At 31.9% G+C, this 24,151-nt stretch overlaps 1 protein-coding gene and 1 long non-coding RNA gene across 3 annotated transcripts in view; both read right to left on the minus strand.

The window, feature by feature from the left end:
* The window catches only part of LOC122515241 (protein jagged-1-like), a 55,684-nt gene extending 34,531 nt beyond the window's left edge, over positions 1 to 21,153 (minus strand). For both annotated transcript variants that reach the window (XM_043632516.1, XM_043632515.1), the window contains exon 1: positions 20,973 to 21,153. In XM_043632516.1, coding sequence (XP_043488451.1) covers positions 20,973 to 21,020 — 48 coding nt within the window. In that variant the 5' untranslated portion in view covers positions 21,021 to 21,153. The remainder of the gene's footprint in view (positions 1 to 20,972) is intronic.
* Positions 21,154 to 21,243: 90 nt separating this feature from the next.
* Positions 21,244 to 22,972, minus strand: LOC122515097. The gene is made up of 2 exons (XR_006303209.1): positions 22,176 to 22,972; positions 21,244 to 21,567 (listed from the first exon to the last, which is right to left on the minus strand). It is a non-coding gene; the product is annotated as an uncharacterized LOC122515097 (long non-coding RNA).
* Between the last annotated feature and the right edge of the window lie 1,179 nt (positions 22,973 to 24,151).

Genomic DNA, 24,151 nt, shown 5'->3' on the forward strand with positions numbered 1-24,151 from the left:
TCTTTATCTATCTATCTATCTATCTATCTATCTATCTTTTTCTATGCTTTTATCTCTTACTTTGTCACTAACACTTATTAATGATCCGAGAAAAAGGTATAAATACATAAAATCGAAGTTGCGTGTTAGTATCCAAGGATTCGCATTGGCAATCAGAAACTTTATCGATTCCTAAGCAAACCTTTCTCTCTCTCTTAACGTAATATGAAAGGCTTACCGATGATCTTATATCCTTTTTTTTTCTTTTTTTAATATGTGTATACGTATACGTGCTTTTTTTTTTCTTTTAATTGCAATAGAGGGGGATAATGAAAGGAAGGTGAGATAATCCTATCGTGAGAATTGTACCTTTTTGTTTGTTTTATTTTTTTAAATTAATTAAAATTATGCGGCATTAAAGTGCACGTATTTATAATTGAGTTGATATTTTTTGTATTTTATTATAATTAATCTTTTTTTTATTATTCTTCGTCAAATAATTGTATGAAGTAATAATTAAATGTAAATGTAAAAATAATTCCAATTAAGAATGAATGATCGCTACAAATTAAAAAAAATACAAAAATAACAAAGAAGAAGAAGAAGAAGAAATCGATAAACTGTCAAATTAATATTCCATTATTCATTGGATAAAAAAAGAAAAATAATTTTCTTCAAATTAATCATACTCGCCCACGTATATAACATCCTTTGTGCGAATAGGTCTCTTTGTCAAGTCTATTATTGGTCATACGTAGTATACCATACTTATATACTATACGTATATACAAATATACACATAGGTAAGATACGAATCGTCGTTTTACGTGGCTTATTCTTTACCGAGTTTACGAGAAGAGACACCGTGCAGTAAATTCACTTCGAGCTCCATCCTCGCAACCATACCATAACAACAAATAAAAAATTCTAAAAGTGTATATGTGTGTATGTGTGTGTGTCTATATGAGAGAGAGAGAAAGAGAGTGGCATGGGAGAGGGGGAGAGGGGGAGAAAATGAGAAAGGACGAGTACCGGAGAACGGGATATATTCGCTTGTTTGGAAAGCGTACGACGTAACACGTATTTTTCTCTTTCTCTTTCTCTAAAATACTAATTTTTTATCTTATTTTATTAGATTTTATTTGATTTCATCTCTCTCCGTCTTTCTTTTTCTCGTACTCGTATGGTGTTTTATTAGCAGACGAGAATCATGGTTATTCGGTGGCTTTCTTTTTCTTTTTCTGCCTTCCGAAAAGTACTAGTAAAACGTATACTCGACAAAACGGAAGAAAAACGAATAAGAGTTTGATGGTAATGATGATGGGGAGTTTGCTTTGAACAGCACAGTTTGCACAGGTCAACTCACGAGAACGCGTGAAATTGAAGAGAAAGAGAAAGAGAGAAGATGGAATATTCTCTTGAACGGAAGTAAATAATACTTTGTAGAATGTCGTGACTATCTAACGAATTTACATTACAAATTAATATTAACAAATTATATATATATATATAGAAATTCATAAAGAATATATTTATTTATTTAATTTGTTTTTCCTAATACCATACTATGATATAAGATTTTTATATTAATTTTTATTAATCTACGTTAATCATTTTCAACGAAAATGTTCATATTTATTTTTTAATCAAAGTTTCGGTATAATCCATTCCATCTTATATTCTGTAGAAATATTACCATCCAGTTAATGTTAAAGATACTTTCTAATGATTTTCTCCATATTTGATGGAAAATCAGTTACGAGAACAAAATTGTTTGTTTTAACCAATTCCTATCTTCTTCCTGTTATTTCTACAAATAATTTTCCTTACGTCAAACATTATCGTCGAAGAATAAAATAAACCCCGTTCTTTCGTTCATTATATTATACAAATTTATGCATTTTATTTTTAATTGAAATTTAATTTTCTAACAAATGAAATTATACTTTTCATTTGTTAAAGAATCCGAATAAAATAAATGAATTTAAATTTTCGATATATACCAAATAAATGAATCAATTATTTCAAACGAAATATATTCCGATAAGAAATACATTCGCCAATATAAAATTTATTTTTCCGAGAAAGTTCATTGAACGATTTAAAGGAATGGTTGGTTTGACCGGACCCCGGATGGTTACAAACAAAATCTTCAATTCGAGGTAGAAGACCTCATTGAAATATACGAGATCAGAATTTTTGAGAAGACGACGATCCTGATTTCGTGTCTTTCTCACGCGCCAAGACAATGGTTGTCGTGGTTTACCTTCTTCTTATTATTCTTATTCTTATTCTTCTTCTTATTCCATCGTCTTTACACGCGTTAGAACGGATTAATCTGAACGATAAAGCTCTTTTATACCCACCAACGCGTACTCAAAGTGCATCGATCGCAAACACACACACGCACACACAGACAGAAAGATACATACTGACATATACATACATATAGAACACAAACAGATACATATCTACACGTATACGTATATCGAAGATACATACACCCCCTTTGTTTCTACTTTCATCTTTTATTTGATTTGATTTTATTCGATTTTTTTTTCTTTTATAAACTTTACTCTTCAATACCACGCCAACTCGAATCTCATCAAAAACCAATTGTTCGCCTCCGCACAATTTTGATTTCAAAAATGAAGAATCACACGATTTATTAGTTGCTTTCTAAACATATATTTTAAATCTATGGATATATATTATCTTCTCTAACATACTTAGGATATATTCACTTTCTCTCTTTCAAGTTTACGTGAAAGTAACACACATGTTCGTTGCACATCCCTGGGATTCGTGTATTACCCTTTCATCCTTAATATCATCGTCTAATTATTTTACAATGTATCGAACAACAATCTATAAAAATATCTTTCATTGATCTTTATTTTATATATAAAATACAAAATAAATGTTGTTACATATCTTGCGTATTTATATATTATCTTTAATGTTACAACATCGATGAAAAATCGATAGAAATATTTTCCACTTTCTATTTTTTTTTTTATATTAAAAAATAAAAAGAAAAAAGGACACGGTTAAAGTTCTTTTCAAAATATTTCATTTAAATCATTTAGACACGTGAATTTTATACCGAAATCAATTGAAAAAATATTGATATTTGAAATATATTTGAAATACGCGAGACGAAAAACAAGAGGCAACATTTTAACTGTCCAGCATGTGGAACTGCAACAACGTGTCCAATGACCGTGTATGTACCCATGCAATCCCACTTTTCCACCAGACTTTACGACGCAATGAAAGTTTTATTGTATTTCCAACGTAATAACTTATCCTTGGGTAGCGTTAAACCCAAAAGAGCCTTTGGTTCCTTTTAAAGTAATTTGTCTAAATGTGATTTACGCTGATTGACTTCTAAATTTTCTTCCTTTACCTACCTCCCTACCTCCCCTTCTCTCCTTTTTCAACCTTTCACTTGAATACCACGTCAATCTTTTATCTTCAACTACCACTGTTGTACTTAAGATTATTGTTATTCGTATATTAATCATCTTAATAGATCATAACTCATAACTCTAGTTCAATGAAAATTGTTGAAAGTGTGTTCCAAGTGTTGATAACTATTCATTCGTAATAGGTTTGATAATTATGAGACTATTGATTAACTATTGACTTCAAAAATTAATTACAAATTATTTTCCGATACTCGATTTCACGTAAAACCACCCTACCATCCTATTCTTAACAAAAAAAAAGGCATTATCAATTATCATGAACTTTACTAACAACCCAATAGCATTTCTATTAACATTACTTTCCCACATCTGATCTCGATTGGCACCCAACGATAATTGAAGTCTTTCGAATACCAAGAGTCAAGATTTAATAAATGTTGGACACCTTATATTAGTATGGTGTTTCTATTCAAACCTGCCGCACCTTTCAACTTTGGATAACAATCGTACGTCTGCTGATTCCTCTCAATAATTCACACACATACACATACACATACATAAGCACAAATATGCACATCACACATAAACCCTCACCCTTTTCAAAAAAATTATCTAAAAAATTCAACTTTACCCCCTTTTTTGAACTCTCCTCCCCTCCCCTTTCCTTACCTCCAATTTGTAATGAAATTCTTTTTTGGTTTTTTTTATTTTTTAACTATAAAACGCGTAATCTTTCTCGATTATGTTACCCACGTATCTACGTATGCGTGTTTTGCGTGTGCGTTCGTGTGCTCGCAGAAGCGTATCGTCGTTGTGTTCTTAAGAAAGAAAGAGAGGGAAGACGACGATGCGAGTTGTTGGCATAAGCTTTCCTTTCCGCATAGTCAAGAAGCACCGAGGCATACCTAGTTGCAGAGGAGGCCAGGTTTTATAGAAGCCGCGCGTTGTTTCTGTCGGGATTTAATACGAATAATTTCGTTTGACTTGGTGCATACTTAGAAACAACTCTACCATGTCCACCGACTCTCTTCTCTTCCTTTTCCAATTTTCCCTTCACCCTTCTCCCTTCCCTCCTTCCATTCTCTAATTCAACGATTTTATCTAATTTTTCGTGTTCGCGTGAAAAGAAAAAATGTAAAAAAATTTGTTTTGAAGTTATTTTGTAATTAATTTTTCATTTTATTTCGTTTCAATTGATAAGAAAATAAATCGTTAATACTAAGTATATCGCGTATAAATGTAATTATGTTTGTTTTAAATTATACGTTTGATTTGATTGACGATAAATAGGATTGAAATTATACAGTCGTGAGGTAACGCGATGAAAAGGGTGTTTCATCGATAGTTAAATGTCGTCATGCTACAACGATTGTTATCGTCGATCTAATTAGCACCGTTAAATGAGTACCAAGAGAGAAAATAGGTGGAATAAATATATACACCATACACACACACACACATACACATAGGATACGTGCATAGGATGTGCACGTACATATCTAATTATAGTTACGAGTAATTGTATTATACATGGTGTCTCACAATCTATCACTCGATATATTTGAGAAAAAAAAGAAATATAAAGAAAGATATAACAGTTATTCGAAAAACAATAGAGCACCGTATGAAAAATAATGATTATGAAAAAAAAATTAATAAAAATTTATTTCAAACGATATTAATCGAAACTCGCGTTGTAATTTGTATAATTTATTTTAATGATCTATCCAAGGATAATTAATAATCCGGAAATGAACTAAGGATATTACCTCGTCAACGATTAAATCTTGATATTTCGATTTAAAGTTTTCTCATTAGAATATAAGAGAAAAAAATGAGAGAAAAAAGAAGGAAGTAAGAAAAAAAAAAGAAAAAAGAAATTTCCAAAGAAAATGTTAAGGACGTGGAAGTTCTTGCACCCTTTTTCCTTAAGACACATTCTGACGAACCCTTTGGATGTGTGTAATTACACGATTAAATAACAACCTGCTATTAAAGCATCGTTATAATCAGTCTCTAACTAACCGAGCTGTAATCTTTAACGATGACCACGTTGTTGGTTACAACGACACGACTAATATACGAGTATAACGTTAATGATGCAGAAGCTGAACTGACACCTCAATTTAAAGTAGATTAAAACCAGAAAATGGGAATTTCAAATTTGCGAATTCATGGAAAAAGTGTTTTTACATCATCAAACTATCTTATCTTTTACAAACGAACGAACGAACGAAAAAGTTTAAATAAAGTCGAGCATTCTGGATTGAAATACAAAAAAATATATATTTGTTACGGTCAATGTAAAGAATCTGGTCATTGTATAGAATGACCGGAAGGTTTTGATCAATCTAGAATACACGTATCGGTTGATTGCGTTAAGAAGAAACACGTCAGGTTTTGTAAGGGTCTCGTCATGGGATTTTGTTCAGAATTGCATCAGGATTTTGTCAATATATATTCTAAATTGATCAAAGGATCAAAACAAATTTATAATAAAAAATATTCAAAGGGGAATAAGAGTGTACAGGAAGTTGAATTGTCAACTGAAATCAATTGGTTTTTTTAAAATAAATGCATTTGAAACAAAGAAATGCCATTTAAGTTTAGCCAATTTTGTGAAGAATTTTTTAACCATTAATTGACCATCCAATTTAACGCTAAAAGAAAGTTCGTTTTTATCCCGTTTTAAATAGTCAATTGTTTGAAACAAAAGTAAGAGAAAAGAAACGGAACGGGATGAAAAATAATAAAAAAAGTAAGAAAATACAGAGAGTAAAAAGGAAAAGGTAAAAGGTAAAAGCAAGGAAGGAAAGAAGGAAGGAAGGAAGGAAGGAACTCTAACTGGACGGGATTATTTTGCTCTTAGAAAAAAATCTTTCGGACCTTACGTTTCATCTTTCGAGCCTAAGTTCTAAGGTAGTAATTACCGGTGGCCGCTACCTGGGCCCCGAACTCGAATAGACCTGCCGAATACCATTTAATTTTATGCCTAAAGAAGATTTGCGCGCAGTCTTCTTCTTCTCCTTCTTCTTCTTCTTCTTCTTCCTTTTCTTTTTATTTTTCTTTTTATTCTTCTTCGCGTGTGTTAAAAGACCGCGCCACGGTCATTCTCGCGAAAACGCATAACCCAACAACAACACACTTAAATGCACACACTCACACAAATAGGTTCCTATACGTTTATTTATATGTGTGTGTGTATATGTGTATGTATATATTTTTTTTTACTTACACTACTAACACGTAACCGTGTAATTGTGTAACTGTGTGAACGTGAAACACAGGGCACAACCTTCGAGCTAACTCTCTTTTTATCTTTATCTTTCACTCTCTCTCTTTCTTTCTTTCTTTCTTTCTCTTTCTTTCTTGGTTGGTTGTTAGAGAAGCCTATACTTAATATTATTTGCTACCCACTCGGCCCCATCGGCAAGGCTGTCCAACCGTATCTCTCAAAGAACCCTGGATCGTCCACAAATTACCCAAATAATTAAAAACTCCGCGTGGGATGTTATTTCTTTTTCTTTTTACATATATACACACACACACACATATATATATATATATATAGTGGATAGTTTTATTTCGAATCGAGACCAGAAAAATTTTAAATCAAGCCTCCTGAGATTTCGAATGGTCAACTCGCTATTATTATACTCCCGTAATATTTTTCCATTCTACCTCCTACGGATCTTTTTTAATTATCTAAGAATTCTCTTTGCTGATCCTCTTAATTAACATATATAATCGAGAAAATAAAAATAAAAATAAAAATAATATGATACGCCTAACACCGAACACGAACATTCGCAGAATATTTCGACCGATCAAAATATATTTAAACTATCTCGTTCGATCTACGAAAAAAGAAAAAATAATCCTTCAACGTATTTTCCTAATTGGATTCCAAAACAAAATAAAATAAAATAAAATATCACGAGAGATTTGGTAGATTGGCAAAAAAAAAAGGTACAACAAGATACTCTTCTCGAATAGAATTTTTTTCGAACGATTTGAGAAAATAATAATCGATGCCCGGTGGGTGTATCGAATATCCCGTGGGAAGATGCAAGGAATGAAAACTTGTCGTTACCACCAACGAACACTTAAGAAGTATAGACACTCATACCTACAAGAGTATAATACACGTATACGTACAAGAGAAGAATGTAGTAGTAGGGAGATATCGAACGAGAGAAGCAACCAAAAAAATCAAAAGAAAAACAAGAAGAAGAGGAATCTTTTGTTAGTGTGTCTGGTAGGTGAATCGACGAAACTGAAACTCGATCAATGCTTGATGCCTCCACCAACACCAACACCAACACCAACACCAACAACAGCATCAACGGCAGCGGTATAGCAAAAAGATCATCCAGTTTCTTTAACCTGATCCCCCCCTATCTACCAGCAGGGTCTACCTGACCTGTACAGGGGGTAGTGGGGGATCGAAGGGGGTACGAAACAAGAGGAACAGGTGTGAGTCGAGAAGTGTTTAGGAGAAACCATACTTTCATCTTTCTCTCTCTTTCTTTTTCTCATTCATTGTATATCTATCCATCTATCTCTTTTTAACTTGGGTGGTTAACTGAAGGTGTTGTCCAGTCGACTCAGGTATTAGTTTCGGCCCATTGACTAATAAGCATACGAGAAATCTTCGATGAAATCTCAATAACTATCCTTCCCTTTCCCCCTCTCCTACAACTAAATCCTCCCCCTCTCTCTATCCTCCCTTTCCTCGTTTCTCTTTCATTGGACAAACCAATTAGAATTTTTGTTGTTATCTAGTATACTTGGATTAAACGAAGTTAATTTTTTTTTATCGCATATCTTTAGATTATACATGTATTTATATATAAGAACGTTCTTGTCGAATTAATTAGAATTTTATCTATCTGTATCTATGAACGAACGTTGGATTATAAATTGATCTCGCTATTTATTTCATATCATTTTTGTATTTTAAAAAAATGTTTATTATATTCGTAAAAATAATATGTTGATTTATCAGAAAATTATTTACTTTGAATATTATTTATTTTATTGAAAAATAAAAAAAAAAGAATAAAATATAAAATACAAAACAACGTGTCGAAATTATGAATAATAATTTGCTTAGTTTATTTCCGTTTCAAATATTTTGTCACATAACAGATTAATTAATCGAAGTTACGTTTCTTCCGCGGTGTAAGAGGATCGTTCTCGAAAAAAAAGGGATGAAATGAAAATCGATTCGTTCGAAGGATTACCAGCCTCGAGGCTGTTCGATCTTCTTTTTGACACACGTTGGATTATAAATTGATCTCGCTATTTATTTCATATCATTTTTGTATTTTAAAAAAATGTTTATTATATTCGTAAAAATAATATGTCGATTTATCAGAAAATTATTTACTTTGAGTATTATTTATTCTATTGAAAAATAAAAAAAAAAAGAATAAAATATAAAATACAAAACAACGTGTCGAAATTATGAATAACAATTAGCCTAGTTTATTTCTGTTTCAAATATTTTGTCACATAACAGGTTAATTAATCGAAGTTACGTTTCTTCCGCGGTGTAAGAGGATCGTTCTCGAAAAAAAAGGGATGAAATGAAAATCGATTCGTTCGAAGGATTACCAGCCTCGAGGCTGTTCGATCTTCTTTTTGACACACGTTGGATTTAAAATAAGCTTCGGGGTATAAAAGAAAATATGTAGTTATAAGAAGAGGTTATCTTTAATCACTTGACTATAGATTACGTTACAACGATTATTCTCGATTGCATGTTTCGGAATAAGTACGCGTGACAAAGTGGTGGCCACACTGAACGATTATTTATAAATATATATATACATATGTATATATAGTTCAGATAAAAATCTGACTACTATACTATTTTACATAACTATATAGATCGTCTTAGGACAGGAGCAACGTTGGTAATAAATTAAAATCAAGTAAACAAAAAAATGGAACTAGTTACTCGTTGATCGTACACCAATGTTTAAAAGATACACGCTTTTAATCATAATCTTCTATGTAATAGAGAAAGATAAATCGAAGATTAATCCAAATAAAACTAGCACGTTATCTCGAAGATACTCCAACGAATAACTCGTTTAACAAAAATTTTCTATAAAAATATTAACGAGAAAAATATTTAAAAATATTATATTTTTACTATATAACAATTAATATAATAAATGATATAAATAATCCTTCGTTCGATTTATCTACGCTTTCTAAATAGAAAAAAAAAAGAAAGATACTTTCCCGGTGTGAATAATTTCTTCGCGACAAATTTTCTCGGTGTCAATGAAAAAAAAAGAAAAAAAAATAAAAGAAAGAACAAAAAATATGTTAAACCATGTTTTGCACGGTCAAATTTTGAGAAAGCGAATTTCGGCCAGAACACTTTGCAATATTTTCGTGTCTCTTTGCGTTCGTTTTTTACTTTTTTTCCTCGTTGTGTTGTCGCAAACCTGGTATTATAATATTTCTCTCTCTCTCTCTTTCTCTCAGATCAGTTAAGAGAGAGAGAAAAATAAAAAAACAAGAAGTGAGATAAAAAGCGGCGAGGAAAAAAGAGAAACATTTCAAAGTGGAGCGAGTGCTAATCGATGGACGCGAAAAGTTTCACCGGTCACACCTGCCGACGACCGTGAAGTCACCGTCTCTCTCGTCTTGCTACTTCTCGGTTCTCTTTTATTACGCTTGAAGGACTTACCCCCCTCGTCCCCCCCCCTTCTCGTCAACCCTCTCTCCGTTTCATTATTACGAGAAAACTAAAAGGATCGTCGTCCTGTCCGAAGAAACGTGTTCGCTTAATTTGCAGTTAATGAACCGAACTGCGAAAACTCCCCCTCTTCATTTATTTTCCTTTTATTATTTTATATCTTTCATCGTTTAATATTCGAATCTCTTCTCAATTTATTTACGAATTTCATTCCTACTTTTGTACGACGAATATAATTTAACTTCCTAATTTGTCGGAATAATAAATTTAATGATATCAATAGGAATATTTTATTGAAATAAATGCAATTTTTATTTGATTAATATTGATGGTTTTAAATGAATTCAAATTGAACACTTCAAGATATAATATTTATTTTTTGAATTTTTCATTTACGTTTGTATATGTGTGTGTGTATGTGTATTAGGGTGAATCTCAAAAGTTCACGTACGTTTATTGCGTTATAAATTGCATAATTGATTATATTTTTTTGTTTTTTTAGTAAAATGTACTTTGAAAGTATTCGTTATTTCTTCGAACACCAACTAGATTACCATTTACCACGCGATCGTAATTATTGATAGAAATTTTGTTTGCAAATTGAAAAAAAAAGAAGAAGAAGAAGAAGGAAAAAGGAGAGAAAGAGAGAGAGAGAAATGAAAGAATAGGATAATAATCGAGTAGTAATTAAGAAGTGAAACTGGTTCGATAATCGATAAAGGTTCGATTATTCGACAACCAAAAAAGAAAGACTCCCCTAGGATCCACGAAAGCAATCACCTTCCACGAACTCGTAAAATCTTTTCTCTTCTCTTTTCTCTCTCTTTCTTTCCTTCCTTCTTTGCTTCATCCAACAGTGGCAGTTGGAAGATGCAGAAGATGATGAAGAAGAAGAAGAAGAAGAAGGGTACAGGAGCAGAATACAACTCCCGAGGCTTGCACCTGTGCGTTACAGAACCACATAGGATTATACTACCACCATAAGAGATACTTGAAAAAGTGTGAAAGAGAGGGAAAGAAAGAAGGAAACAACGAGAGACCACATTATCTGTCTATCTCGCGAGAACATCCACCGAGTTCATGCCTCGGGGCTGATTTTTATTGGTAGTTCGCGTGACCGTCGGTTAAACGCTTCGCTTTAACCCGCCCAGCTTTGCTTTTGCTTCGGCTGCTGTACTCTCTTTCTTTCTTTATTCATCTTTTTATCTTTCTTCCTCGTTTCTCATTCCGGAAAGATTTCATTTCTCTTCAAACTGATGTATATATATATGTGTATATATATGTGTGTGTATTCTTGGTAATATGCAATATTTCTTTTCGTTCCAACACTTTCCTATATTTCTCTTTTTTTTTCTTATATGATTATTTTTTTATTAATATAATTTTATTTTTTAGTTTTTCTCATTCAATTTCTTTCTCAGTTAATGCTCGATTCTACAGTGTTTTCAACATTAAACGTACCGTGCTTCGTGTATACTTATTTCTTTACACACAACGAATCAAATAACCCATCTTCAAAAAAGTTATATATTTTATCGCGTATTTATAGCAAATAATATACAATTTATGCGATAAGAAATTTCTTTAAACAATTGACCAGGCATGGTATATTTAATGTTCAAGCTTTCGATAAATCAAAATATTATTATTAATTATTTCATGATATTAAATTGCTTGGAAAGTTCGTACATATTCATATTCTTCATCAGTTTTCGTATCAGAATGATATACCTATCGAATATCTGATAAATTTGTACATAATTTACTTGAATGCTTATACAAAATTCAATTGATCGTATTCGTCGCATTGATGAAAATTATTTTCTGAAATTTCGATCGATTATTTTCTCTTTCTCTTATCTCTCTTTTTTATTATTTATTTATTTTTACGATTAAATCTTTTTTCTTTTCTCTTTCTGGCAATTACAATGGCGCCTCAAAACCGAGGTCAACGCGATTATACAAGACCGAAGGATTTAACGAATTAACATCGTTATCCTACTCAATTTACACAACCACGTTACCACCTATATTTTACTTTTCTAAATCCTAAGGTATCCTATGGTGTACGCGCTTGCACGGATTATGAACTTTTCTATCTTTTTATACTTCTTTTCTTTTTTCATACGAACGATCATGATTGTATAACCACGGCTTGTATACCAGTTTAAGAAAACAGGACTCGGTTGATATCGCTTATAAAAACATTTATTAATTATGTTACTTCATTTTCTTCGATAACGTTACATAAATATTCTTGTTGACAAATCAAAAAATAATACAAATTGAGATCAATTTTCAAACTAGTTTCGTTTAAATTCGTACGAAAAATAATGTTTCCATTCGTAATTTTCCAACTAATATTAATAATCCGATTAATAATAATTATTAATGATAATTATTCCGTATAACAAAAAGAAGAAGAGAAGAAGAAGAAAATGAAAAAAAACGACAACAACAAGCAAAATAAATGACCGTAACGGAAGCGTAACGAATTCGAAAGATTGTCTTGGTCGATTCCTCTCTCTCTCTCTCTCTCTCTCATTCTCTCATTCTCTCTCTACATGAGTTTATGTCTTTTAATTAATTACAAGAAGAGGCTACAACATCCGTGATATACCGAAATTAAGGTCAAAGAACGAGTTACACATATATATATATATACATAAGAAACTTCTACTGATTCTGATCGAGATTGTCATATTAATCATCCGGTTCAGTGATTAATCGTATAGTAGATGATCTAACGTATCTTCGTTAAAATGTTTCTTTCATTGGTAAAGAAAAAAAAAAAAAAACCGTGTACTTACATAAATATTACAAAATATCCATTTCAAAATGACACCGTGTATAGTCCAATTTTTTTTTGTAATCAATTATATCATTGGTAAATGATTTTCTATCTCATTCGATTCATATATTTCATTTCATTTAAATTTATAAATATATTATATGGAGATTTGTATCGGATAAAAAAAATTCTTTGGCATGGTGTATGTATGTGTATGTGTGTGTGTGTGATAAATCGAAAATGATTAAACAAATTCACGAGTAAAAAAAAAACTAGTACCCGATTATGCATAATTTGAAATAACAGTAGCATATCTAAAACACAGTATTAATAATATTTGAATCATTATTTCTCCTAGGTAAAGGGAAAATACATGAGAAAACAGCATGTTCCTGAGTAATACGTTCCAATTATCGACGATAAATCATGCAAAAGGGGGCGGAGATAGTGTCTCTCGTCTAGTAAACCTAACATCAGAATGATAAACTTTAGAAAATAATTCTAAAACGATGAAATATATATATGACAAAAATTAATCTAAAAATCATATCTTAATATCTTAATATTTATCATTTTTATCCAAACATATATATATATATAATACTAACAAAAATTCAGTAGCATTGATTTCACGTTCTATTAGAGTGAATCAAAAGTTCATGCATTTTTTTTTTGTTCAAATTAATAATTTCCAAATAAATTTGACAAAAAAACAAAATGCATTAATGCATTTTGCAAATATATATAATATATAATGCAAAATGCATTAATGCAATTTATAATAGAATAAATGGCCGAATTTTTGAGTACACCTTAATATTTGATTATATCATAAAACAATGAACAAATCGAATCGATTTTCTTTCTTTATTTAACAGTTAACATAACGATGCATAAATATGTAATTTAACTATTAGAATAATGATCGTTTAAAATAAACTGGTAGGCGCCGTGATTTTTCGATGCATCGAACGTTCGACTCATCTACTTCACCAAAGCAAGCAAGCAAGAAAGAAAGCAAGAAAGAAAGAGAGAAAGAAGAAAAGAAAGGAGTGGAGAGGAGAGGAGAGGACAGGAGGAGGTTCGCAGCGGGGTAATTAAGCTGCTCTCCGACGGGAGACGATGAATTATTATTAAAGGCGGCGTAGTTCTACGTTCGTCGGGCCCGATAAAACTCGCCGAAGCGAATCTTCTTCTTCTTCTTCTTATTCTTATTCCTCTTCTTCTTCTTCTTCTTCTTCTTCTTCATCTTCTTAGCACTTGCACGTTTGCTCACGCATCTCTTAGTTTCGTAAGCATGTGTTAGGGTAGTAGCATAAACGAAAGAAAGGAAGAAAGAAAGGAAGAAAGAAAGAATGAACGAAGAAAGGAAAGAAAGGAAAGAAAGAATGAGCAAACTTGCTCTTAGAGAATCTTTCGAATACGTGAGATCTATATATATATGTGTAATATGTATATGTATATGTGTATGTGTATATGTGCACCACAGGAGAGAGATCGATCTCCCTGTCCGCCATAACGGGGGTTTACGATAATTGCGGGAAGAAGCGAGAGAACCACCACCGAAGCTGAGATTTTTTTCGAGCTTAATAATATCTACCTCTACGTTAACTCTTTCAACCCTTTTTTTATTTTTTTTTATTTTACTTCTTAAGAGAATATTTTTGTTCATTTATAAATGAAATATTCTTTAGAAAATTCGTATAATTGTATGATTAAATTATTAATATATATATATTATATATTATTATATTATTCTATTCGTTATTAATGACAGTGTTTTATTATTAATAGAAGAAAATATAATCAATTCAAATATTATAAGTAATTTTTTTGCTGAGGTTATAAATTAACGCAAAAGTGATACATTATAATGATAAGTGTTAAAAGTGTTGGATATTTAGTTGAAATATTTTCGATATTATTCCCGTTTTTATTCGATTCGTACAAAGAGCATCGATTAAAATGCACTCGAATAAAATGTCTCTCGATATACGAAATCTTCTTATTCTTCTTCTTCCTTTTAATCTTTAGAAAAACTTTTCTCTAGGAAAAAGGAAGAAAATTTCTCACGATAGTATATAACACTGCTTAAGAATAAAAAAAATAAAAAAAAAAGAAGGAAGGAAGAAGAAAAAAAACAACCAACGAACAGATTCCTTTATCTCCTGAACGAAAAGTAGCCCCTTTTTTGAAGAAGAAGAAGAAGAAGAAGAAGAAAGAAGTGGTCCTACAATATTATCCCACGGGATTTACAAGCATTCCCTGTCTCGATGCATTATACAAAAAAAATACAAGCAAAAATAGAAATGGATCTAGGTCCAGGATTACAACTCGATAGGTTCAACCCAAACATCAAACGAAAACGTACGAAACACAATGGTTTCTATCCAACACATTTTGTGTGTGCATCTATTAGAAAAATACAAGAAAACAACAACAAAAATAAATATATATATACAGACGTCTGTCATTTGAAGAAAATAAAAATTGGTAAGAAAAATTCGTAGGACTCTGATACTTGGAATCAGCATCTTACGAACGTTATAACGGTGATTCTAAAACAACTCCAAGACCATAATTGAAAGAGAACAGAGTAACGCTTAATTACGAGCCTAGGTCGAAATCGTTCAGGGGAACCCTTCGGTTACACACATACACACATACACACATATAAAAAGAAAGAAAGAAAGAGAAACACAGAGAGATACTATCCTTTCTCTTCTTCGAAAATCATTTTGTAAGATATAACCCAATACTTCCCCCTCATCTTGAATAAACTTCACTCCAAGTTTACCAGAAGCAACAGATTTTCGCAGTTCCTATTATTATTGTTATTGACCGGATGCTGAACTGCGTTATATACTGGACCGGTAAACCCTACACTAACCACTACTACTACTACTACTACTATGTAATAGTATTTCATACCGTGAAAACATCGATTTTGTCTACACAACCACCAAAGGAGTCTTAAGCAACGGTATTTAATAGAAGGATTTAACTGAGAAAGAAAATCTTATGGAAAGGAAAAAAGAAAAAAATAGAAAAAGGATTCTTTGGAAGAATTACATCTTACAAATTATCAACGTTACTTGCTTGCTTGCTTGCTTGCCTGCCTTCCTTCTTCTTCTTCTTCTTCCTAACATAGTAGGAAGATGAATAACTATGCTGGACTAGACAACGAAAAAGAGATAATAGAATAGTGAAAAAGAATAAAAAGAAGAATAGGAAGAAGAGAAGAGTGTGCATGCTAGTTGGCAAGTATATACCCACTATGTATGACCGTACTGATGGAGAGAGAACAAGCAGAAGGATGTAAGTACCGTCCTCCTATCCTTGTGCAACCATCAACACAAAAAGAGAAAAATAAAGAGAGAGAGAGAGAGAGAGAGATGAAGAAACATGAAACGCCGTGAGACAGTGCATTCGTCTGACGCGACATTAGCTTAGTTATATACCTAAGTTATATATTACATATACACACTTTAACGTCTTATGTGTTGGTTGTGTATATGTATATATATATATATATATTTCGTCGGGGATAAAATTACTTCGTATATTTCCCCCCACTCCAGATAAAATGCTTTCAAGATCTTTATAACTTTGATAATATTTATAGAATCCTGATAACACTCGAATCCACGTATTTCAAAATTGAATATGATCTTATAGTGTGTATAGTAATTAATTAAGAAAAGTATTATAAATATTTCGTGGTATTTGTTTATTAAATCTGGAAAATGAATGAAAATGTATTTTTTTTTATTTTTATTTTTTTTTTTTGAAAGTGTATTTCTTTCAAATACGATGATATTTTATTATCGATATTATCAATTTCGCGTAGATTTTATTAGTGAAATGAATAGTTTTCACTGTGTTCAAATGAATACTCAACTATATTTCATTTATGTCGTATTAATTTTTATCGCGAAATTGAAGAGAAAGATCCTAGAAAATATTGTAACAACTGACGTACGTGTTATTCTTTTTTTTTTAGATTTTACAGGGTCAATATAATTTATTATACGGCACAGGTGTAATAAAAATGTTCAAAAGGTTCGGTGTTTCTTCCTTGTCGAACAAAACGCTTACCAACACCTTTTATTACTTCGTTAATATATAGAAATGGTAGCCGTCGAATTTGAGAACAGCTACAGATTTAAACGAACCTTCGAAACATTTTTATTCGTTTATTGTACACGTGTTTCTCCCAGGTATAAGTAATATAAAATTTGTTCGGTCGTTTTTAATGAATTTTAACGTACACTCGTCAAATTTATTTTTACTCGAATTCTATGATCTGATTTATTTTTTTTTATCTAATCGAATAAATTTTTCAATTGAAAAAATTAATAAAAATATTTGAACACGCGTGCATAATAAACATTAAATAAACATTAGACTTCTCTTTGATTTTTAATAAATTCTGTATATAAAACGAGTAAATTTATTGAATTTTTCGTGAAAAAATTCAACGAGGATTATTTTTAAATGTCAATGGTTAAAACATTGAAACGTGTAAAATTGTATTTACATTGAGATGTATCTCACGATCCTAAGTAAAACTGTATAATAAATAAGAGAAACGTAGGAAAGAAGAAATGAATAATCGATTAAAACGAAAACACGGTTCGTACGATTTAAACATAGCGAATTTCATTTTCAACGGTCCACCATTAAATAGGCCGTGATTTCAACTAAACGGAAGGCTAGGGGTCTGGGAGAGAAGGGGGAGAGGATACGGGGGTTGGAGGGGTGAGTCGAACGTTAAACTTTTACACGACATTTGGCAGGTGAACGGCTGTTATGCAAGCGCATCGTTGCTAACGTAGGAAAGGTTGCCTTGGTATATAAATACGTGATTACTATACATAGCATACTTAATACTATTTGCAAAAGAAAATGAGGATCACGATTTTTACATTTTTTTTTTGGTTTTTCGAGATGCGAAGAAGAGAACAAAAAAAAGTATCGAATTTTAGATCAGTTCGATGCGCGCGAATCCCCTAAATTATACAATATTTATATATTTATTAATAACTATATCACATTTATAGCCGCGCGAAGGTTTTTCGAAATGTATTTTATTCGAGAGTTATATAAATTTTCGATAAATAATTTTTCTCGACGTATAGGATAAAAATACGATAATCACCGTGTTATTTAATCATGTAAATGAAAAGGAAAGAGATAAAAAATAAATAAATAACTTAAAAAAAGAAGAAAAGTATTTTAATTATAGATTCGAAGAACTAATTTAAAAAAAAAACAAAAAAAGAAATATATAATATATTAAATCGAGTTTAGGTCGAGCAAATAACCATAACGCAACTCGTTCGTTCAGTAGCAGTTTGTCGAAGGCGTTATACCAGTGCCGAAAGTGTTTTAATGCTTAAGAAGAAAAGGTAATTCAATAAATCGTACGCCAGCAATGATTCATACTCCCTAATCGTCCCCGTATTTATCTAATCGCTCCACTTTAAAGTAGTTTAACTTAACGCGCTGATTTGCTGTAATATATGTGATCAATAAATGATCATTCAATCTCCCACCCTACTTTCTTTTCATTTTTTTTCTTTTTTGTTTTTTTTCTCTCTTTCTCTTTTTCCTGTTCTCTTCGTCACGTCTAAAAAAAAAAGAAAAACACTTACGTAGGACACGTTCGCATAATGGGATTACGATTGATTATACGAATTCGTTGTAATATCGTAATTATCGAAAAAGAAAAAAACCAACGTAGGAAATTATGCTACGATGAGAAAAATCAAACCTTCGATGCACGTCCATTTGATTTTGATCGAAAAATTATAAAATACTTAAGATGAATATTTTAAAAATTAATTACACGAATTCATTATAATATCGTAATTATCCAAAATAAAAAAAAAAAGAAAGATAAAAATAAAACCGCGTAGAGGAAACTTCGATGCACAAATTTTGATTGTCGCTAAAGAAAGAAAAGAAAAAAAAGAAATATTTAATTTACGCATACTTTCCTCTTGGAATATAACGTTACTTTGAGATTTTCTTTTTCTTCTTCTTTTTTTTCTTTTTTTCTTTTTTCTAATACACGGCAGAGATATTCTCGATAATTATTAATTACGATGCTCGTGTCATAAGCTAACGATCAACTATACTGTGAGAGAGAACCGTGCTTTCGAACCTGCGTTTCTAGTTTCTATTTAAATTGTGTGGTAAGTATATAAACGTATGTATATGTGTATGTGTTTGTGCGATTATATGTGAGAGAAGCGTTCGTTGCAACCGAGGGAATACTTTTTCAAGATGAGCTTCCACCCATTCGCATAAGTAGGTGTTTACGAGTCTCGATGTAAAACGTATGCGTAAGTGTAAGTAAATTCGCACGTTTATGTTCGTCGCTAAACTACCTTTTACCAATGTAATACTTTTTTTATGACGATTATTTATTTATTTATTTATTATTATTTATTCTTTCTTTTCCTTTTCCTTCTTCTTCTTCTTCTTTTTTTTTTTTAATATATCATCATAGCACAGCTTTCTCTTTTTAATCACAAAAACATGTTAATTTTATTTCCCCCCCCCCGCTCCCCCGATCGGATAATATAATTTCCATGCATATTTATAACGAGATAGAACGAACATTCGCATATATCGAATGAATATCGACGTTTATTATATAGGAACACCTTATCGAATTACGATTTAAATATTCTCGCACTATAATCGAAAATAAATAATACTATTATCGGTCATCTTTACTATTTTAACGTTCCTATAATTGATTCTAAATACGCAATTAAAATTTCATTTATTTTAACACACCGTTTCTTCCTTTTTTTATTATTATTAATATTTCTTTTTTTAACTTTACGTAAGAAATATTACGTAAATTCCCCTCTCTCTCTCTCTCTCTCTCTCTATGAGATGAATTTTAAATACGATATCGAATGTTACAACAAAGAATAGATAAATTCTAATAATAAAGTAATGCTTTTGATTTTATTTTTTGAAAGGAAGCATCCAAGCACGTATTCTATTTTTAATATCGACATAAGTGTCAGCTATTTTTGTACGAGAGATTATCATTTTACTATTCGTGCGTATGAAAGCTCTTTAAAAGAAGCATCATCGTTTATAAACTCAATGTTAGAAGGTGCACTTTAAAGTTTCTAACATAAGTCAGACAATTAGTGATCGATTGATAAAATCATATTGATGTGAGAAATAAAAAGAGAGAAAGGATGATAGGGGTATGTTAGTTGGTGAAAAATTGTACGTCGAATGATCGAAAAGGGTTCTACCGAACGATACGTAACTTAAAACGTATGCACTTAAATTTCAACGAGTGGTACCTTTCAAAACGACATTATAAACACGCGCTCTTCTCGGAATATTAATCGTTCTACTACTCAAAGTATCGTATGCCGACTTTGGTTAGCTCGAAAATAACCTATGCCGAGAAATCGTTTCGAATATTTCAATGAAATCTCATTGGAAAAAATATCTATCGATTAATAATAACGTTCAATAAGTGACTAAGAGTAATTAATTAATTAATCGTTTCTCGAAGAATAGTAATTCTATGATAAATGATATTCTACAAAATTCAACGTTGTTTTCATCGTGCAACAAATATAATTAATTCACGAATGATTATTTCAATAAATATTTACGTATAAATTTTGATAGTAAATTATAGAAAACAAAATTAGATCGATCAAGTATAAGAAAAAATAAAAAATAGATATAAAATAATAAAAATAAAATGTAAATATAAAAATATTTAAAATATAATCGAAAATTTATCATTCGTTCAATTTAATTAAACTGTAACATTTTAAATAATAATACAAAATATTTGTAAAACAATAAGATGAAAAAGAAAAAACGTAAGATAATAATTAATACGTGTTTGCTTTCCTTTTAAAATATTGAAAGTATTATATATATATACCCGTATGAGTATATATAATACGGAAGAAAATTTATGTTGATAACGGATAGAAACTGTTACGTTAAGGTAATGTTAAGGTAAGTTAAGAGAAACACGCGACGCACTTATTACCTGTATAAGCTGGGCAAGGAATAGGACGTAGGCGGCGGCCGCCCTCATGTCTTTCCTTGGGGAATCCCTCGACTACCGCATCACCATTCCCCGTGATCACGAACTCAACTCTTTTTTTCTTCTTTTTCTTCTTAACAAACTCTTTTATAAATTAAATACACTTTTTTTATTTATTTATTTATTAATATTCCTTTTGCCAGTCACAAGTATCTTCTTCTTCTTCTTATTCTTCTGCTTCTGCTTCTAATTCCTCTTCTTCTTTCTTCTATTATTTTTATTTCAAATAATTTCAACGATCCTCTTTTAAATCGTTACAACACTCTTTATCGAATCACATTAAATCGATTAATATAAATCCTCGATTCGAATAATTTTTCTTTTACTTTTGTCTTCTTCTAATAATTCACTCAACCAACCAATTCACTTGACATTTCTATTTTTTTATTCCTTCCTTGTCACACAATTTTTAGAAATGATCGAATACAAATTATTATTATTATTATTATCCACTTGTTTTCGTTTGTATCATCACTTTAACGTAACTATTTTTATTTTTCTTCTTCTTCTTTAAAACTTTTAACACTGGGGACACTTTCTATTAGAAAAATGTAAAATCATCTACCGAGATGATCTTGAATCTTGTCGATCCTATCGATCATTATCTTATATCTTTTTTCTTTCAAAAATAATTATAAATATAATAATAATAATAATAAATAAGAAATATATAAGAGAGAGAGGAACTCGATAACGAGGAAAGAATATGACGAGTTTTCCGAGAGAAGTGAGCTCGGTTTCTGAATCCAGGACAGAATAAGACGAGTATGATAATGATAATGGCGATGATGACGATTATGATGATGATGATGATGATGACGACTACAACGATGACGATGATGCTGCAGTACGACGAAGCTACACTTTCGCAACACCGTAGAAACCTTTCCCTCGTTCGAGCATCTTCGTTTCGAACACTTTCCTTTACCCTTCTCTCTCTCTCTCTCTCTCTTTCTCTTTCTCCTATATGCGTATCGTTAACGTGTAAAGATGCATAAATCGATAACGCGAATAAATTATCACGATTTCTCTTTACAGTTTATCATTTAACACACAAACAACGAAAATAACGTTTCCGATCCGACCAAAAATATTCATTCGATCATTTCATAATCCTTTGACACTAAAATAACGAAATTAGTACACCTTGGTATATAATATTCTTCTATTCAGTGCAGTTGCAGTAACAACAGCAGTAGTAGCAGCAGTAGTAACAATCCACGTGGTTCACTAATCAATCGTTCACACACCATTTAAATATTCTCCATCACCCTTATCCCGAATTTTCTTCGATAATTCTTCTTAATAAATACAGGGACAAAGGGTTGGGGGTGTTAGGACAATTCAAACAAAATTTAAAATAATAAACAAATTAATAATAACAACGTGTGTCACAAATCGGAATGATGGTTATTGAAACTTCAACTCATTGGAAAAACAAAACGGTAAAAGAAAAAAGCAAAGAGAAGAGAAGAGAAGAGAGGAGAAGAGAATGGGAGATGGGGGGGAGATGGGGGAAAGGGGGAGGTGGGTTAACAAAAAAATGTAACGAAAAGGTAAAAATAAGAGAAAGAAAGAGAGAGAGAGAGAGAGAGGATAGAACAGGTGTGTGCACGTGCGCGCGTGTCGCGTATTCCCTCTGATTACGTAGGCGTAACGAAAGAGGAGAGGAGAGGTGGTGGTGGTGGTGGTGCGAGGAGGGTACGAGAGAGGGTGAGTGTGTGGGTGAGGGTTGCACGTATTCCAACACGTTGTCGGTTTCTCGTAGTTCGTTGGTACGTTCCCCGGGTTGTTCCTCTCTCTGCGAAGAAGAGATGGGCGCACGCACGCTGCCCGCCGGTGGAATAAAACACACGGTAGAGAAATAAGAGATGAGATGAATAACACCACGGGCACACGGCGTCGGAGACTCTAGTGAAGTACAACACAGAAAACACAGGACGATCGCTCGAGGGATACTGGAGCCGAAGCCGCAGGCCGGCCTGCGGGCCACCCCCCATCCTCTCTCGCCTCGCTTCACCTCGTCCCCACTCGTCTAACTTCGCCGCTACCCCCACTCTCGACGCGTTGCGCACCGTACATCGGACCCACTCGAATCCCCCCACCACCTCTTTTTACTCAGTCAGCCCCCGCTCGCTCGCGCTAACGCATTGCGCTCTCTCTCTCTCTCCATTGGTTGCTTCCATGTATCTTTCTCTTTCTATATTTTTCTATATATCTCTCTTATTCTTTATATTTACGAAACTTATTTACTTTTGCATGTACTTATATACTCACGAAAGTAAGTACTCGATACTGGCCCTTTTTCTTTTAACTCTTCTACTCATCCCCACCATTAATCCTTTTTATATCTTTCTCTTTCTCTTTTTATATTTACGAAACTTATATTTACTTTTGCGTGTACTTATATACTCACGAAAGTAAGTACTCTATACTGGCCCTTTTTTTAACTCTCCTTCTCATCCCCACCATTAATCCTTTCTATATCTTTTTCTTTCTATTTGAAAGGATTTTATATCGTTCAATTACGAATGATCGACTAGACGTCAGAATCTGTTTATGAATCTGACGAAAATAGTTGTAAATTATTTTCCTACCTGTTAAGTTGAAAAAAAAAGAAAAAAAGAAAATCATTGATTCACTTAATCGTTCGTTCGTTCGTTCGATTTATTTATACTTCGTTCACCTACTATCTCACGTTATTCTTTATCACACATATTTGATCTCGCACACATATTTAAATTCACTTTCTTTACAGTACTCGCGCACATCTTCTTCTATAATGTTTTCTTTTACACTGATGTTTTCTTCATGGAATGAAATGACACGCTGACGATGTTATATCTTCGAGAAGAAAATATTTTTCTATTGGCGATCGTCCGTGTCGAGAAATACGACTTGTACGATCATAGTAAGGATCTCTTCTTGGAAGAGAGAGAGAGAGAAAGAAAGAGAGATGGAAAACGAGGTAAAAAGATTAAAAAAAAGGGAAGAAACAAAAAAAAAAAGAAAGGTATCCTTGCTTATGTGAACACGCCCCATGACTCGATTATGCCGATGCGAATAAATGTAACTGTACCAATACGAATAAATTAACGTGAGGAGTCTATAAGGTGTAACGA

This window comes from Polistes fuscatus, unplaced genomic scaffold (assembly GCF_010416935.1).
Source record: "Polistes fuscatus isolate 324 unplaced genomic scaffold, CU_Pfus_HIC Scaffold17, whole genome shotgun sequence".
Taxonomy (NCBI): domain Eukaryota; kingdom Metazoa; phylum Arthropoda; class Insecta; order Hymenoptera; family Vespidae; genus Polistes; species Polistes fuscatus.